The sequence below is a fragment of the Pagrus major genome, chromosome 5 (genome assembly GCF_040436345.1).
Source record: "Pagrus major chromosome 5, Pma_NU_1.0".
In the NCBI taxonomy this organism is placed as follows: Eukaryota; Metazoa; Chordata; class Actinopteri; order Spariformes; family Sparidae; genus Pagrus; species Pagrus major.
The window spans coordinates 785,911-805,629 of NC_133219.1; the positions used below are offsets into that span (position 1 = coordinate 785,911).

Sequence of the window (19,719 nt, forward strand, 5' to 3'; positions counted from 1 at the left end):
GTGACCGGGCCTTTGTCTAATTTTCTCAATTTAAAATTTCAAACTGTTGTTTGACTCATAATGTTCCTGACTGAAGTCTTGAGATCAGACCTTTTTGCTCTTTCTTACACATGGCAAATAGGATTGAAAGTGCAGGGTGTGTACTGGGGGTGTGTTGTTAAGTTTTGTCACTGGAGGTGACAGCAGACAGTACAGTGTGTGGGGACAGCATTAAGGTTTTGGTGTCACTGGTTCCCTGGTTTCCCTTTAAGCTTGACTGCAGCAGAGGTTTTAGTACGGCTGGGTGGCTGAGGGGCGGAGGAAACACAACCCAAACCTCATGGGACTAAGAAAGTAAAAGGCACTTCAAAAAATTGTAACCAATTCCAGAGTTACGAGATAGAATATATGTATTTACGTATGTATTTGTGTGTGTGTGTGTATATATACTGTGTATACATATATATATATATACACGCGGCCTGGTCAAAAAAAAGTCACCACTTGGATTGAACTAAGCAAACAGGTAAGAGCCTTCCATTGGACAATTACTGCAGTGATCAATATGTTTCAGCCGGCAACAAGTTATTTAACTCTAACTGATGCAGTGAGGAGCTTCTCATTTCTTAAACAACCATGTTAGAAGACATATCCTGTGGTCCTGGAAAAGATGTTACTCTGTTTGATACAGGCCAAATTGTAAAAAATCAACAGTAGAACTCACGGCTATATTTAATAGTGAAAGTAAGAGCACAATGTGAAGAGAACTCAAGGGATTGGGACTAAACAGCTGTGTAGCCTTAAAGCTATGGTCTACGATTTGAAAGATTGATCATTATTGTTATTATTTAGATGGTGGTTATGGCCAAATAGTACGTCCTACACAATGTGAAGAGCAAAAGGAACCAAATAAATCCATTCTCTCTAGCGCATGCAAAACTGCAAAGAAATTGACCAATAGCAGCCATCCGGTCTGGATGGGAGTTTCCCCTTGCTCAAATTTGCACTCTCTCTCTCGGACCCTCCATCCAATCCCCTCACTCACTCTCCTGCTCCTGGTCACGGCTCGTCCCAACCCACTTCCGCATTTGAAACTACAAGCGGGCAAGAGGTTTGTTTGGCCCTGAGCAGTTCAGGTATGGAGGGAAAACAGAGCGACAGTAGCAAGTGGCCTCTGCTTGCCCCACCGGCAAAGGCTGAAAGAAAGCGCAAGTCTGTCACTGAAAAGGCAGAGACAAAGCGGAGATGCGACACAAAGAGGGCTCAAACCCGAGTAAACATTGGGTCATCGTTTGAATGTTGGCGAAAGCTCCGTGAAGATATGGACCTGAAAAGCGAAGCTGATACAGCGGAGTTTTTGTTGAACAGGTAATCTTTCGTCTTTATTGTGGATATTGTGACACAGATAACTTTTATGCTGATGCTGGCTTATGACTGTGAAAGCTGCCGTTAGTTTTTTTCTGTGTTATTAGACGGCTACGAAACAATTTCTGTCTCTGCAATATTGTCAACACTTGTTTACACTTGTCGACGGAGACGTTAGCCTCTATGTTAGCATTGTAAGCTAAAATTGCTATCATGTTTACTCCAAATCAGCCTATTTATTTGCTCGTGGCAGCTAAATGAAGCAGCAAGTAATGCAAGTAAGATGAATGAATGAATGAATGAAACCCCTCTGCTTCGCGTTGGGGTTGAATGAAACCCCTCTGCTTCGCGTTGGGGTTTCATTCATCCTGTCCGGATTTATTTCTCCATAACAACCTCTTGCCCGGTCACTACTCAACTGTTTTGGTAACCTTCCTCCCGGTCTTGTCCATTTGTTTTCAACGAAGCCTTTGCTAAATCAATACGATGGATTATCATATACGTGTTACAATGTGTGTATTTGTGTGTCTTATCTGTCATAAACAAGAGATTACGGTTTACAGGGCACGTTTGTGTCGCGGTCGTGGTGCCACTCAGACAACAGCTGGGACACAGCTGGGTCCGAGGCTCATGCAGGTTTAGTTTTCAGCCACAATGTGGAAGCGATCGTTATGATTAAAGCTAACAGCAGCATCTGTTAGTCTCTTGGCCCTCAATAACTTTTAGAAGTGGCTAACTTAACTGTTGATAAATAGTAACTTATTACGTAGCTGTAACGTGTAACGTAGCTGTAACATGCTAATGACGTTACGCTAGCTTGGCTGTGGAGCTTAGCAGTGGACATTGTAATGACTTACAAGATTTACGTTAGTTTCAACGTGCACTGTAATAACTTTACCTGTGAATCCGACATCGTTACTCTGCATTCAAAGCTGGTGCCGTATTTGGTTTCTGCCGGCCGGCTTGTTGCTCTTGTTGCTTGTTGCGGGAGGGGGTGTGTCGTGGGAGGCTCCGAGGGGAGGGCGATACGAGCTCGGAGGGGTGGGATTAAGGAGCACAGAGGGGAGGGGTGTGTGTGGGGAGGATGCTTTTTTCAAATCTTTCTCAGAACGTAGACCATAGCTTTAAGAAAACCACTTATCAATGAGACTAATCAGAAAAATGGCTTCAATTTGCTAGGGAGCATAAAGATTGGACTGTGGATCAATGGAAAAGGTTCATGTGGTCTGATGAGTCCAGATTTAACCTGTTCCAGAGTGATGGGCGCATCAGGGTAAGAAGAGAGGCGGATGCAGTGATGCACCCATCATGCCTTGTGCCTACTGTACAAGCCTGTGGGGGCAGTGTTATGATCTGAGGTTGATTCAGTTGGTCAGGTCCAGGTTCAGCAACGTTATGTGCCCATAAAATGAGGTCAGCTGACTTCCTGAATATACTGAATGACCAGGTTTTTCCATCAATGGATTTTTCTTCCCTGATGACATGGGCATATTCCAAGATGACAATAGAAGATCTTGGTGAAAAATTAATGCAACTCTGGACAGAAATAAATGTTGTTACATTGCATGAGCTTTTCAAAATGATGCCACGGTGAATGTGTGCTGTAATCAAAGCTAAAGGTGGTACCAACGAAATATTAAGAGTGTGTGACCTTTTTTCTTGGCCAGGCAGTGTCTGTCTGTGTGTGTGTGTGTGTGTGTATATTTATATATATATATATATATAGAGAGAGAGAGAGAGAGAGAGAGAAAGAGAGATACTGTTTGTATACACAGGCATTGTCATATAGAAGGAATGCAAAGACAGAGTATAAACACTTTACTTTAGATAGATACGCTGTATGTAATAATATATACGTAACCTTTGTTGATCATAGCTGGAAATAATAGGAGCTTTAAAAAGCAGGGGATGGATATAATAAAGCGCATCGTGGGTTTTTGGGTTTGTTGAGGTTTTTGTGAGGGCAGAACTCGTGGCAATAGGTTTCAGTTGCTGTGCACAAACTGAAGAGTTGCATAGGCAAGAAAACAAGTGGTTTCTAGTCTCAGTTTGACCATTAAAAGTGGTATGTAAGAAAGAAACAATCAAATACAACAGAGAAAGTAAAGTGAAGACAGTGTGTTCTTATCCAAATGGATAATACAGATTGCTTTAACTTCCTTGAAGCAAAAAAAAGGCAGTTTGTTTCCCCCCTCATTATTAAAGAAGCGAGAGTCAGTTCAAAGTCAGCGGCTTACTTGTTGTGCAGGACATGATGAAATGGTAAGTGTGTAAATAGACTGCATATGCAGTGCATGTGTACATGTATGTTCAGGAGGTGAGGGCTGGCACAGCTGCTGTGTGCCAGCCCTACAGTTCAGTGTCCTGGTACTGGTAGGAGTTGGCGTTGTAGTATCCTGGCTCTGCCTCCACCTCTGCTTCCTCTTCAGTGTGGTAGAAGGGACCCCCCTCCTTGGAGGATGGGAGAATCTGGGGTTCAGGACAGGAGCTGGAGCTGGACACAGAAAATACAAGCTGCTCAGAGTCCAGCTCTGCTTCCAGCCTAGCTTGTGCATTACTAGCCCTGGCAATGCTATGTATATGCTGACTGACAGTTTGGCAAAGTAAGTCCACCACTTTCGTCCGGACTAGGGCTGTCAGTTTCGGTTAGACACCCCTTAATCTGGGATTAACAGTTAAATATTAAGAGAAAAAACACAGCATGAAATACAAGAGGTGCTTTCTTTTAGCCTGGCACTCAATTGACTGAAAGCACTGATGATCAAGGTCCGTTGAGGGGATTTTATTGACTTTGTGGAGTTTTTCCTCTTGCAACTCTCTTAAAATCCTTAAATGTGTCTTCAAACTGCATTTGTTGATGGAATTCTATCCATCAATTCTATAAAAGTCTCTCAGGCTGTACTATCAGTGACATCTTATAAACTGGGAGGTTAGCAAACACTGCAGAGATACAAACACACTCACAGCAGAGCTGGAAACAGTCGTATGGCAGTAGTGAGCCTACCCGATAGGCTGTGGGCGACTGTGATCCAGCTTGGCTGTCTTCAGAGGAACAGCATAAATATCTGGGTGCTTCTGAGAAATTTCCAACTGCAAACACAGAAGAGTAGATTAAAGTCTGCTATTACCTATTATCCAAATAACCAGTTTCTGTTTCTGTCCTCACTACAAATACAAAAATGCAATTCACAATAAGAAATTAAAAAATGAAGCAAGTAACTAGAAGGGACTGACTGACTACATACATCTGTATGCTGGCTTTGTTAAGTATAATACACTTACAGGAAGAAAAATATTTGTTTTACATCTCAGATGAGTTTTCTCACAATCATGCGATACAGATCAATCATGAGATGTTGAGTCATAAACATGTGACAGTGTCTCTGGTTTTCTTATTAGAATGCAGTGTACTCTTATACTACACACCATAACTGTTCAATCATCACAGGTTATTCTGCCAGTTCATTCATTACAAACTGGAGACATTAAGTTTACCTTTATCTTATTGTCATTCCCATCGCTCGTCTTCAACAGACCAGTACGCAACATTACACAAAGAAAACATAACACTACCAGATTTTCTAGATCACCACAGGATATTGGTGCCACCATGACATAATAAGTAAATAAATATAATCTACTTGAGTGGTCTTGTTTTAACTAAATCTTTATCACATGGATATAGCCAATGAAGAAATGGACTGATGATGTGTCCTTTGTCTCATTCAAAGCATGAAAGAAAACTCTCATCAATTGCTGCATGTTTCTCTTTCTTAACATGTTATAATAAGAAAAGTTTCTTGTTTTATGATTTATGATGATTGTTGATTGAAAACATGTTGTGATATAACAACCGAAAATGATATCTCTCAGTAAAACGTCAGTGTCATTACATAAATAAACATTCATCAATCAATCAATCATTACATTTATAAAGTGGTAGGGATCTTGCTAAAATGAAAAACTCTTTGCTAACAAGAACTTGAGCCAATAATTTGTCATACACACATATATCTCTATAAATATAAACTCAGATTTAAAGGTTATATTTGGCTTTGGGTGCAAATATGTAAAGTGAGATTTGTCAGTAAAACATGGTTAGCATCAGCTGACCACTTCAGGTCTGGTGTGCCATTTTCATCAAGCTACAGTAACTGTACCAGCCACTATGAAAAAAATATGACTGGCCAAGAGAACAGTGCTTCATCACCACACTAATCTTTATATTTCACTTCACCCAAAAAGAACTGATCTAATTCCCTGAAAACTACTGTGTGTGATCTGCATTATGAATCTGCAGATTACTAATGGGAGTGTGGAGTTCTGCCCACCCTGGCGTTCTGTGCCTCCTGCACTTCCAGAATCCTTTGGGCTCGGGCAAAATGATCCATCTTCTCAAAGGCCTTGATCTTCCCCAGGAAGGTCTGCATGGATGGATCGTCTGCTGGGCTGTCCTCTGCTGCCTCCTCCTGCTGCCTACAGGCCACCATGGCCACACTTGGCAGAGCCACAGGGTGAACTGCTGCCTCTACTGTGCTCCCAAAGCTACTTGGCTTGGGGGGAGGAGGTGGTTGGGGCGCTGCCAGGGGCCGTAGTTTGCTGCAGGAGTTGAAATGATGTGCCGGAGGTGGGGGCATTTGGCAGAGGGAGACAGCTGAATGGGAGATGGGTGGTGGAGGGTCATTGTTACTGCTAGCGGGGCTGCTGCTGGATGGAGAATCGTAACTTCGGCTGGAGCTCGGGGGTGGAAGGTGGTGTTGACGGTGGTGATGGTGTGGGTTGGAGGAGCCTGATACAAGGACCGTATCGTCCCTCAACGACAGTTTCACCTAACAAAGGAGGGAAAGTGTTAGATGGTGTGTAGAAAAAATTCAACATGACTTTTATGATAAATAAAGCCTTGTAAGCCACACCATCTGGCTTTCAAACATCTACTATCAGCAAACAGAAGTGGTTTCCAATTGTTCAACACTAAGCAGAAAATCCTATAATACAGTGTCCAGTGTGTCACACCACTTCAGTTTTGAATGGGTCCATGAAGCTAAGGCGCTTGGGAGTCTGCCAGATGCCATAAATAGTGTTTGCAGTTGTGATATGATGTCACATTTGCTTAATCAGTCACAATCAACAGCACTGCAGCTAACCTCTGGTCATTACATTACATTCATTTAGTAGACACTTTTGTCCAAAGCAACAATTTTCATTTTGATCTTGAAACAACACTGTGCTTATGGTCTGGTTAGATTAAGCACAAAAAAACACATGGTTAGGGTTAGGAAAAGATCATGTTTTGGTTAAAATACCTGATTTTGTAGCCATAAAAACGACTGGTGTCCTGATGTCTCATTAAAAACCCCTTTTTTTCTTTCCACAGACATGGCTGCCTTCTCGTCGAGCCCTCCCGACATGTTGATATGACACATATGACACATACAAATGTGAACGTATCAGCAGTCTGCAGAAACGTAAATTGCTAACATTTTATTCTGGTGACTGGGACGGGGCAGCATCATTCTGAGGTAACTACAAAGGTCTGATGGCAGACACAGGGGATCCCAGCAAGGAGGGAATTACAGTAGTCCAGGCAGGAGATCACGAGTGCTTGGATTAGCACCTGGGTTGCCTCCCTGGGGATGCGCCAAATCCTCCCAAAGTTGTAAAGGAGGAATCGATAGTGGTTGTCTACTGCTGCAATGTTTTCCGTGAACAGCAGTTTGTCTTCCAGGGTGTCTCCTAGTTTCCTTGCTGTCTGGGTTGGCACCAGCACAGTGTTGTCAGTGGTTACTGGCAGTCTTGTCCAGACGAACCTCTAGGTGGTGTGCTGACATCCACTCTTAGAAAGCAGCCAGGCAAGCAGTGGTAGGAGTCAAGCGTGTCATGGAAGTGTGTAACTGCATCAAGAGTCCTTGTGTAAAGGGAGAAGAGAAGCAGGCCTAAAAAGCTCTGTGGAACAAGTAAGAGTGACCCGTCGGGTAGAATGCAAAGAGAGTGCAGAGCCTGAGACACAGAGTCCTTGAAGGGTGAATAAAACTTGGAACTTGGCTTTAGTTTCACCTCCTAAGCAGATCCCAGATTCTATTCCAGGAACTCCTCCCCAAAACTGGCAGAGAACAGTTAAAACAAAAGCAGAACCGGCGATAATGGATACGTTTTATGTTACCTGTAATTAAGTTATTGCAGTGGAAATGGTTATTTCTAGGGATGTCCCGATCAGGTTTTTTTACCCCGATCCCGATCCGAGTCATTTAATATTTAGTATCTGCCGATACCGAGTCCCGATCCGATACTTAGCCCTAACTAATATTTTCCTAGATAATACAGCTGCATTAAGAAAAAATTACCTGCATCCAAGCTGTTCCTTAATAGGTTTTTTTATTTTGTTGAAACAAAGTAAATACTTTCATATGGCTCTTTATTATTCTGCATACACTATTGCAACATTGGTTTTCATTTGTTTTTTGTTTTTTAACAAAAACAACCAAGTAAACAAAGTCAGTAACTAAACCCTGATCCTCTATCATGGAGATGAGCTTGTATCCAGAGCGATGAATTCAGTTACCTTCTCTGTAATATTTTTGGCCATGGCGCTGTCTCGAGGATATTTCTCTTTCCTTTTGAAAGTATCCGCGAGTGTTTGTTGCTTCGGTGCCTTTGCCTGTATTGCTTGAGTGAACTCATTGTATTCCTTTGAGTGTTTGTTTTTTATGCGCCGTATCAAATGTGTAGTATTAAATGCAGCTCTTTTGTTACCAGCTCGCGAAACGGTTGTATTGCAGATGTTACATGTCGCTGTTGGACTGCTTTCGCTTTCTAATTTAAAATATTTCCACACTGCAGACGTTTTATCCACAGGGTTGCCAGACTAACGTTACGCGCGCGTCTGCGTTCTTCCACAAATTATGCTCCGTTTACAGCTGACGTAAAAATAATCGGGCTTGGGTCCGCATTCAAAATTGCCGATCCCAATCAGTGAAACAATGCCCATATCGGCCCCGATCCCGCAGATCGGCTCGAGACATCCCTAGTTATTTCCTTTATTTTTTTTCCTGGACTGTCTACATTTTTATAATGTTCTATTTTCATGTTCCACTAGTTACTAGATATAGTACTAGTAGGGCATTAAGGCTAGTGGGTTGAAATCTGACTGGTGTATAAAGGGTCAGCAAAGTAAACATTGTGGGATTCATCATATAGGGTGTACATCGAAAGACCTATTCAGCGAAAACACATAAGTCAAACAACACTGAACCAGACTCAAAGCTACTCTCTAAATTGACTATGAGAGAGGAAAGCACAGCGCTGGTTACGGAGCTGAAGTTGAACAGCTTTCATTCCAAACAAACAGCAGCTCCTCAACGACGTTTACTGTTGACCTCGATCAGAGATGAAGACTCATCATTTATCTCAGCTGCTGCGGTGTATTGGAATGATAACCTGAACAAACCTATACACAAGCCCACCAGCATGCACTAACAACTGAGGGGAATTCTGGGTACCCATCTTCTCCAATGAGCTGCTGTTGGAGGAATCTGAACTGCAGTGAGATTGGTTTCTCCGTATCAGGCCATTCCTCAGAGAGAAAGGCAGCCTTTGGATGAAGGGAAAGAGCTGCCAGGTTGGATGTGGAGGTTAGAGTAAGAGTTACTGCAGGTTGTCTTATTTACTGTTTGCTACTTAGAAATAATATCATCTTTGAGTAATACATGACAAAACATTTGTTTTTCTTATATGGTGAAATGGAAGAGTTGAGGATGTAACTTAAAGTAAAGCTTCATTTATAGGCAATCATAAGAAGGACAGTACTGCAACCGTCTCAAACCACCAGTACACATGGAGTTGATATTATTACAAACCGTTTTGATTAACTCATTTAAGTTCCATTATAGATCTGTTGGGGCTGGGTTAAAGTCAGCTATAGTTGTAAAAACATCATCTGACATATTATCGTCTTATAAAGTTGGTATTGCAAATGCCTTAGCAAACATGCCTGTTTATACATCCAGCTGCATACAACGGGCAATGTTAAAGCAGTAATGTATAATTATTCATTTGAAGTCACATTTGTGTCCACATGATTAATGTGAAAACCAATATTCATGCTCTTTTATTTCTGTTCTGATCTCAACCAACTCATGAGAAAATATCTGGCTCTCTGGAAAACTGAAACTAAGATGTAAAACAAAGTGAAAGAGCTCTGAGCTGCTTGGTGATCATTCTCTATGGGTTCACAGCTGTGGTGGTCTTTACATGACAGTGTCTGCAGAGGTGGGTGGATTAATACTGTTAGTGTATACTGTGAATGTATACTGTTAGTGTATACTGTGAATGTATACTGTGACTATATACTGTGAACTATATATTGATTTCTGTGTGGATTACTTGGGTTGTTACCAACATCTGGTGACAATTTCATGTCAATAGCCCCATCAGAAATATATTTACTGAGAAAAATGTTGATGCGTTCAATATTTATTTTCCCCACTGTATACGGTGAATATATACTGTGAATTTATATTGTGAACATATACTGTGAACATATACTGTGAATATATATTGTGAACATATGCTGTGAACATCAGAATCAGAATCAGAATCAGCTTTATTGGCCAAGTATATGAAATACAAGGAATTCACTTTGGGTTTTTTCGCACACGGAATACATAGACGTAAACATGAACATAAACATGAACATAACATAACAAACATTCAACGAGAAAGAACAAGAACAACAAAGAACAGTAAGTTAAAAAAGCGTTCAGGGGTCCGGTCTATTTTAAATATATATTTAAGTATATACATTATACTATTTACAGTGAGGATTTAGTGAGGATGTTGTTCAATTATGTACAGGTAGTAAATATACATATATATATACACATATAAAGTGCAAAGTGGATGATTTTGGAGTCAGGGGGTTACTGACACTGGGTGACTGATCAAGTGTTCATCAGTGTGACGGCCTGGGGGAAGAAACTGTTGTTGTGTCTGGTTGTTTTGGCGTACAGTGTTCTGTAGCGCCTGCCGAAGGGGAAGAATTCAAACAGATTGTGTCCAGGGTGTGATGGGTCTGCAGAGATGTTTCGTGCCCGTTTCCTGACTCTGGATGAGTATAGGTCCTGGATGGTGGACAGTTTAGCACCGATGATTTTTTCTGCAGTCCTGATTGTCCGTTTCAGTCTGTTCCTGTCCTGTTTGGTGGCTGATCCATACCAGATGATGATGGAGGTGCAGAGAACAGATTGGACTATTGCCGTGTAGAACTGGATCAGCAGCTCCTGGGGCAGGTTGAACTTCCTGAGCTGACGCAGGAAGTACATCCTCTGCTGGGCCTTTTTGATTATGGAGTCTACATTGGGTGTCCACTTTAGGTCCTGGGAGATGGAAGATCCCAGAAACCTGAAGGTTTCCACAGCAGACACAGGGTTATTGAAGATGGTGATAGGGGGCAGTGTAGGGGGGCTACTCCTGAAGTCCACTGTCATCTCCACAGTTTTGAGCGTGTTCAGCTCCAAATTGTTCTGACCACACCAGAGGGCCAGCTGTTCCACCTCCTGTCTGTAAGCAGACTCGTCACCATCCCGGATGAGGCCAATGATTGTTGTATCGTCTGCAATCCTCAGGAGTTTGACAGATGGGTCTCTCGAGGTGCAGTCGTTGGTGTATAGGGAGAAGAGCAGTGGGGAGAGCACACATCCCTGGGGGGCGCCTGTGCTGATTGACCAGGTGCTGAATATGATTTTCCCCAGCCTCACCTGCTGCCTCCTGTCTGTCAGGAAGTTTGTGATCCACTGACAGGTGAAGGCTGGGACGGTGGGCTGGGTGAGTTTGGAGTGGAGGATGTCTGGGATTATGGTGTTGAACGCCGAGCTGAAGTCCACAAACAGGATCCTAGCATATGTCCCTGGGGAGTCGAGGTGTTGCAGGATGTAGTGCAGTCCCATGTTGATTGCATCATCCACTGACTTCTTTGCCCGGTATGCAAACTGCAGGGGGTCCAGCAGGGGGCCTGTGATGTCCTTCAGGTGGCTCAGCACCAGCCTCTCAAAGGACTTCATGATCACAGACGTCAGGGCCACGGGCCTGTAGTCATTTAGTCCTGAGATTGCTGGTTTCTTGGGGATCGGGATTATTGTGGAGCTTTTGAAGCAGGAGGGGACTTCACACAGCTCCAGTGATCTGTTGAAGATCTGGGTGAAGATGGGGGCCAGCTGGTCAGCACAGACCTTCAGACAGGAGGGTGACACGCCGTCTGGGCCTGGAGCTGTCCTGGTCTTCTGTTGCCTGAAGAGCTGACACACATCCTTTTCACAGATCCTGAGTGATGGTGGGGGGTCAGTAGGGAGGGGTGAGGGTGGTGCAGGGGGTGATGAGGGTTGTTTGATGCTGGAGTGGGTGATGGGTGTGAATGTTGGCTTCTCAAACCTGCAGTAGAAGACATTCAGGTCGTCAGCCAGTTCATGGTTCATTGCAATGTGGGGGGATGGTCTCCTGTAGTTGTTGATCTCCTGTAGACCTCTCCACACTGACGCAGGCTTGTTAGCTGAGAAACTGTTCTTCAGCTTCTCAGTGTAACACCTCTTTGCCACTTTGATCTCCTTTGTCAGCGTGTTCCTGGTCGTGTTGTACAGGACTCTGTCCCCACTTCTGTAGGCCTCCTCCTTGGCCTGACGAAGCATCCTGAGTTTTGCAGTGAACCAAGGTTTATTGTTGCTGTATGTGGAAAAGGTTTTGGTCGGCACACACGTCCTCACAAAAGCTGGTGTAGGATGTCACAGTGTCAATGAGTTCGTCCAAATCTGTAGCAGCAGCCTCAAAAACACTCCAATCTGTGCAGTCAAAGCAGGCCTGTAGCTCCAGCTTTGACTCTGTTCTCCATCTCTTCACAGTCTTCACTACAGGCTTAGCAGATTTGAAATTCTGCCTGTAATTTGGGAGAAGATGAACCATGCAGTGGTCAGAGAGCCCCAAAGCTGCACGGGGGACAGAGCGATATGCGTCCTTTAAAACAGTGTAGCAGTGGTCCAGAGTGTTTTTGTCCCTGGTGGGACATTTAACATGCTGTCTATATCTTGGCAGTTCACGGCTGAGGTTTGCTCTATTAAAGTCCCCAAGAACAATGAGCAGAGAGTCTGGATGTTTCCTCTCCATGTCCGTTATCTGGTCAGCCAGGTGTTGTAAAGCCTTAGTAACACAGGCCTGAGGTGGGATGTAAACACCAACCAGAATAAACGAGGAGAACTCCTGCGATGAATAAAACGGCTTACAGTTTATGAAAAGTGTCTCCAAGTGGGGGCTGCATGATTTGTTTAACACTGTGACATCTGTACACCAACCTTCGTTAATATAAAAGTAGATTCCACCTCCTCTCCTCTTCCCCGAGAGCTCCGTTACGCGGTCCGCTCGGAGAATTTGAAAGTCCGGCGTAATGTAATCCTGTGTCCGGGATGTGTTCGCTGAGCCAGGTTTCCGTGAAACACAGGGCGGCAGATCTGCAAAAGTCCGAGTTTCTACTGTTAAGAAGCAGCAGTTCATCCATCTTATTGTTCAGGGAGCGGACATTTGCCAGGTGTATTGACGGGAGTGCTGTTCGAAATCCCTGCTGTCTGAGCTTAACGAGCGCGCCGGCTCGTTTGCCCCGTCTGCGTCTCCTCCTGAGCATCCCATAGAGAGCTGCTGCTCCTCCAGCTAAAAGTTCCGTAAATATTCCAGGATCGATGGAAAACGGCGAAAAAGTGTGACCAGTTGAATGTTCAGACTTTAAAAGTTCCTCCCGAGTGTATTGGATGAGGGAAGGACAACTTATTACATGACAAATAAACAAAAACAAACAAAGTACTGCGGAGCGAAGCACCGAGGCAGCCGTCTGTGGTGCCATCTTGGATCTAACATATACTGTGAATATATATTGTGAATATATATTGTGAACATATACTGTGAACATATGCTGTGAACATATAAGGGCTGTAACGATACACGTATCAAAACTGAAATCGCGACACTCAGATCCACGAACCTGTCTTGCGGTGTGAGAAGGCAGCCCTATGAGCTATCAGTGCTACCAAACTTTTTAAATGACTATTATTATGATTATTATTTGGATTTAACATTATAAAAATACGTAGACCTAAACCACAAAATTAGTTGAGGATATTATTTAATTTTACCTGTAAGCGTCCCCAACGGCGTGTCATGTGACTACCCTCCAATCATGAGACGCTAAACTTTTTGCGAGCAGCTGCTAGGCTGGGTGAAGTAGTTGGCTACAAGAAGATGGCTAATGCCGGTAACCCTGATATTGCAAACCCTCCGAGCTCATTTAGGTCAGCAGTGTGGCAACATTTCGGCTACCCGGTTGAGATTAAGGATGGCAGTCGTGTTGTGGACAAAACCCAAACCATTTGCCGTAAGTGTTTTATGAAGCTTCCTCAAGTGATAGGCAACACGTCGAATATGCAAATGCATATCTTAGGCACCATCCTGACATCAATTTAAGAGCAAAGAAACCCCAACAACAACAGTCTACTCTCCCTAATTTATTCCAAGATAAATTGCCAGCCAATTCGGACCGGGCTCAAAAGATTACGAGGGCAATTGCAATATTCATGGCTCTGGACATGCGCCCTTTTTCGGTGGTGAAAAACGATGGGTTCAAGTTTTTACTTAGTGTGCTCGAGCCCCGTTATGAACTGCCAAGCCGGGTTGGCTAAATGTTACCTTGGAATCCCAGCCACATCTTTCCCCAGTGAAAGGGTGTTTTCCACTGCAGGGGACATTGTCACAGCAAAGAGAGCAAGCCTCTAACCAGACAATGTGGACATGATGGTGTTTCTGAAGAAAAATTTTAAACTCTCTTGAATCCACTCCACTGTGCAACAAGTTTGGTTTTCTTAAGAGGAAGAAGTTGTTCAATTGTTTACTTACAAGTTACTTGATTTGTGATTAACAGCACAGACAACAAGTCTGTTACCTCAGTGTGAAAGCTATTTAATTTACTTTGTATATTTATATTTTAAAGGTATATTATATTTTTTATTTATAATTTTCATCATCTGCAAAATGGAGTTTAATTCTGTTAATTTTTCAACAGTATTTGTAATTTTATAGCTTTGGCTATTTATTTATTTTGCCCATGTTATTGAAACCTTACTTGAGACCATAATATTATTCTTAATCTTAAGTGTTCAAATCTGTCCAGTTTATAAAGGTTTTCAAATGTTCTATTTTTATAGTATTTTATTTGTATATTATATTTTATATTTATAATCATACTTGAGACCATAATATTGTTTCATAATCTTTAGTAAGGTTTTCAACTGTTCTATTCTTCTAGTGTTCCAAGTTATTGAAATGTTACATAAATGAAATGTTGAATTAAAAAAAAAAAAAATCTCTCTTCTTATCAGCCCCCTCTCTCCACTAAAAAAAAAAAGTTTGTATTGAACCGTGGGTCAAAAATCGTGATACAAACCGAATCGTGAGTTTGGTGTATCGTTACAGCCCTAGAACATATGCTGTGAAGATATACTGTGAAGATATACTGTAAACATATACTGTGAATATATACTGCGAACATATACTGTGAATATATACTGTGAACATATGCTGTAAATATATACTGTGAACATATGCTGTTAATATATACTGTGAACATATACTGTGAATATATACTGTGAACATATACTGTGAACATATGCTGTGAACATATACTGTGCACATATACTGTGAATATATACTGTGAACATGTGCTGTGAACATATATTGTGAACATACGCTGTGAATATATACTGTGAACATACGCTGTAAATATATACTGTGAACATATGCTGTGAACATATACTGTGCACATATACTGTGAATATATACTGTTAATATATACTGTGAACATATGCTGTGAACATATACTGTGAACATATGCTATGAACATACACTGTGCATATATACTGTGAATATATACTGTTAATATATACTGTGAACATATGCTGTGAACATATACTGTGAACATATGCTGTGAATATATACTGTGAACATATGCTGTAAATATATACTGTGAACATATGCTGTGAACATATACTGTGAACATATACTGTGAATATATGCTGTATAGGTCCCTCACCTTGTTGTCTGATAAGAAGGCAGGTGGAGGGCTGGACCTGTTCAGGACTTCCCGATTGCTGCTTTTCCTCATGCGACTCCTGATGTCTGGACTGTACCTGCGCAAGATCTACACACACACACGCACAAATATTAGACCATATAAGTGTACAGAATAGAGTACAAAATAACTTCAAATTCTCTCTTAACAACTCTTCTGATGAATTATAGTGCATTATAGAAGTAATACAATAAATTGTCAATACAAGCTTAAAGGTGGCTAGCTGTACGGAAAGCTGCTGATGATTGCATTTTCCTTTCATGAAGCTGTAATCCCCTGTGCGCACTACAGATGGCAGCACCATCCTGACAGTGAAGGGAGGAAAACTTGGAGAAGCGAAGTGTGCATCAGGCTGTGTTCATGAGAGTGCCCAGTTCCAGACCGGCATACACACTACCTCTACCTACTGAGGAGGGACCGCCACACTGAGTGTCGCTCCAAACCAGTCTGCCTTAAAGGGAAGAGGGTTATAAAGTCCTCAAACACTGAGTCTGCATCAGTGCAGGCAGATAATTACTAAATTGACTTACTCCAAACAGACATTTGATAGACTATTTTTGTGCGTACATGATGGAATTAAAGTTCCATTGTGTGAACATGGAGTTAAGAATATTTTACACGTGTTGATTTGATTTGATTTGATTTGATTCGATTGCCAGTGTTGGGTAATTTCAGCAAGTGTGGAAAAAACCAAAGACCTAACCAGATTAAAAATGACAAACGATAAAACGTCTAACAAAAACGTGACAAAATAAGGGTGGGAGTGAGTTTTTATTTATTCAATTAATAATTTTTGTCTCACAAGCTTCCTATAAAATTAAAATCAGAAATAGGCTACATTATTGATCCAAGGAGAGAAAACTGGGTCATGTTACAGCTGCTTTGTCTAAGAATAGAAATGCAACAGCAGAGAGAAACTATATGAAAAAAATATAAATACAGAATAGAGTCTATTCTGTATGGACAATAAGATAAATGAAATTAAATAAGAATAGAATTAAAAGAATAAAATGCGTGTGCACGTGCGTGCGTGCGTGCGTGCATTTGACTCTGACCTCCTCAGCTGTGACAGGTTCAGATGAGCGGCTGATGGCTGAAATGTGCATCATCTCCACATCTGCATCGTTGTCGGTGTATGCCCCGCCCTCGTCAGCCGTGTCATCCATGTCGGATGTCAGCCGGCTGTCCATGCTGAGGTAGTCGGCGGACAGGAAAGACAGACGCTCCATGTCCTGGCAGTCCAGATCACTCTCTACTCCCTCCAGCTAGAAGAGACACATGGTGGATCTTGGGTGTACAGGCAGGAAGGATGGACAGATGGATAGCACGAGAACAAAAGACAAGAAAGAAAGACAAACAGAGCCGAGCTGTAGAGCACTACTGGCAGAAAGTAGGAAGACAGACAGTGAGCATGCTCAGAGCACACACACAAGTGGCTTCTATGAAGATAACAGGGAGACAGAGGGGCTTTTAGTCTGCAGACTAATGAACCTGAATAAGTCCAAACTAGGTCCACTTAGCTGAAACTAATGCTGTCTCATACAACAGACCTATAAGTGCTATAAATCCTCCCTACATGAAGGTTTAAATGTTCAGTCTGTGTTTCAGAGAGGTGCTGACTCTCCTGCTCTTTATGATAATCAGGGCTGCCAAGTTTCACCATAAGTCTGGGCTGAGACTTTGGGGGAAGGGACCTTCAGTCGCTGGTGAAAAGCATGGGGCCGTTTGAAGCCAGATTTAGAGAAATATCTGATATTAAATTAACATTAGGATTAGACTGTTGTGATGTCATTATTCAGGCAGCCCCTCTCCCCCACCTTAAAAAACAGTTTCCTGCAATTGTACATATTGTTCATAATGGACCAGCACAAGTAGAAATTGAAATAATGATAAAATCTGATAAAGCAAGAAAAATTCAGAAGTCTAGTGTGTACTGTTTGACTCACACAGCCTCAAAAACTAGCTACTGTCCTGTAAATCCTCTGAGCTCATAGTATCAATGAGCTCACAAGCAATTTTTTTTTTTTAAATCCAGTCTGACACTAAAATGACTTTACTTTAGTTATTTTCATTTTGTTTGGAAATGTACTGGTTTGGAATGACAAGCTGTAGATGCATGTTAGTGGTTTTGAAATCCCATCATAACCCTTTTTACTATTGTCATGTCAGTTTCATTAAAGTCAGCATTGTTTTTACATTTTTTAACAATATCTATAATTTATTTTTCTTCCAGTACTGTCAGAAACAGATGGTTTCTGACCGTAGTGTCAAAAATACTGTAGTGTCCTAATGTTTTTTCTAAAATAATCATTAATTTCTTCGGTTGTCACCGGTGGATCAGTTTGGTCCAACACTCACCAAAAATGTATTAAAGGAATTTACCACATCGTCCTTATTATGATTTTCATTATCATTATCAATAAAATACTGAGGATAACTTATTGGTTTAGAAACATTTCTAATAATACTATTTAATATATTCCATATTCCTTTAACATTATTTTATTATCATCTAATATTTCACTGCAGAGTCCTTCCTACATCTCCTTGTAATATTAGTAAACTTATTCTTATATTTTTATATTTATTTTCTTCTTCTTATGAAATCTGTGTATTTTTCTTCTTGCAGGGGTTTTGTAATCCCCTGGTGATCCATGGATGATCTCTGTATTTATGTTTTCTGCAATATTGTTTTATGGGACAATTTGAATCATATAATGATCTGAATATTCTTCAGAATGATTCATATGCACTGTCAATATCCTTTTCCTTATATAATGTTTCACAATTTTGTGGCTGGTTTCTTGTCCCGCTGATCTTTCTTGTGTTTAATGTCAGACTGTAGAAACTGGTAGATGGTCACTGATATCATTAATTAATAGTCTGCTTGCTGTATTGTTTTCTATGTCATTAGTGAATATGTTATCTATTAAAGTGGCACAGTGGGCTGTTACTCTACTGGGTCTGGTCATTTGTGGAAATAGGCTCAATAACACATTGTGCTGATGAATTGTTCAGTCATATATTGTTTATTTGGATTCAACAGATCAATATTGAAATCCCCACAAATGAAAAGTACTTTCTGACTTATTTTTGAAAACATTTCCTCCATCCAGCCCCTGAAAGATTAAATACTAGACCCTGGTGCCCTGTATATACAACTAATTATTATATTTTAGTTTTTCTCTATGCAGATTTCAGTTGTTATACTCTCTAATAAATTGTCCACCGCAGTTGTCGTACATTCTAACACTATATAATCCTGGTGTTTGTCTACATTCATAACCACTCCTCCTCCACTCTTATTTTTTATGTTTATGTAACTGAATTCATATCCGTCTGATTCAAAGTTTCTGCCTTTATCAGGGTTGATCCAAGCTTCAGATATGACAGTTATGTTGAACGTTTGTGTAAACTGACTTCAGTGTTCCTTGATGTTGCTGAAGTTTGCATACAGTCTTCTGCGGGTGAAGTGGATTATTGATAATCTGTTAAATGTCTTAATGGTTTGATTATACTGTTCCTCTGTGTAGTAGCAGATATTATCATCTATTTTACAGAAGAAATTAATCCGGATCGATATCATTTTCCATGGTCTGTAAATTGTGATGACTCTTTAAGAACGCATTTTATTAATCTAGAAAAATAACATCATTCATATCAGAATGAGATGGTTACCTGCCGTTTGACTTTCTGCTTCAGCTGACAGACGTCATTATTCAGATCACAATATTTTTTGAATGTTTGCAGCCTGTCGGCTGAAGTTTGTTTTCTCCTCCTGAGATGTGACGGCATGACCCGCCCTACTCTGCCTCTGATTGGTTGGTACACATTGCCTTTCGTTGGGTTGGTTAGATTTAGGCATGGGGACTGATGATTGGTCAGGGTTCATATCTGGGTAAGCCAATCAGAGGCAGAATTGGGTCTCAAGTACGGCAAGCAGCAAAGTGAGGATATATATTAGAGGGGAAAAAATGGGCAATTTATGATTGTCACCCTAGTTATAGGTCCATGTTCTCACTGTGTGACATATGAGGATTAGTTTGTGACCATGTGAAGATGCTCAGTTGTGTGAGTCTCACGGTCGATGTGTGATACTTTATATGTATTTGTTCCAGTGCTCTGGTAGATGAGCTGATGCAGTCACATCATGGCTCTCTGGATTGAGCCGTAATCCAGCATTTAAAACCTTATTTGGGGCCAAAAAACCTGCCTGGGGATGT

General features: G+C 41.4%; 1 protein-coding gene across 4 annotated transcripts in view; it reads right to left on the reverse strand.

Annotated features, from left to right (window-relative positions):
- Window positions 1–371: 371 nt before the first annotated feature.
- The window catches only part of LOC140996489 (tight junction protein 2-like), a 70,835-nt gene continuing 51,487 nt past the window's right edge, over window positions 372–19,719 (reverse strand). For 3 of the 4 annotated variants that reach the window (XM_073466907.1, XM_073466906.1, XM_073466905.1), the window contains 5 exons: window positions 16,552–16,761; window positions 15,458–15,565; window positions 5,676–6,173; window positions 4,349–4,434; window positions 372–3,838 (listed from right to left, as the gene is read on the reverse strand). In XM_073466907.1, coding sequence (XP_073323008.1) covers window positions 3,694–3,838; window positions 4,349–4,434; window positions 5,676–6,173; window positions 15,458–15,565; window positions 16,552–16,761 — 1,047 coding nt within the window. In that variant the 3' untranslated portion in view covers window positions 372–3,693. Of the gene's footprint in view, window positions 3,839–4,308; window positions 4,435–5,675; window positions 6,174–15,457; window positions 15,566–16,551; window positions 16,762–19,719 lie in introns of all 4 variants that reach the window. The other variant, XM_073466908.1, reaches the window with a different exon arrangement.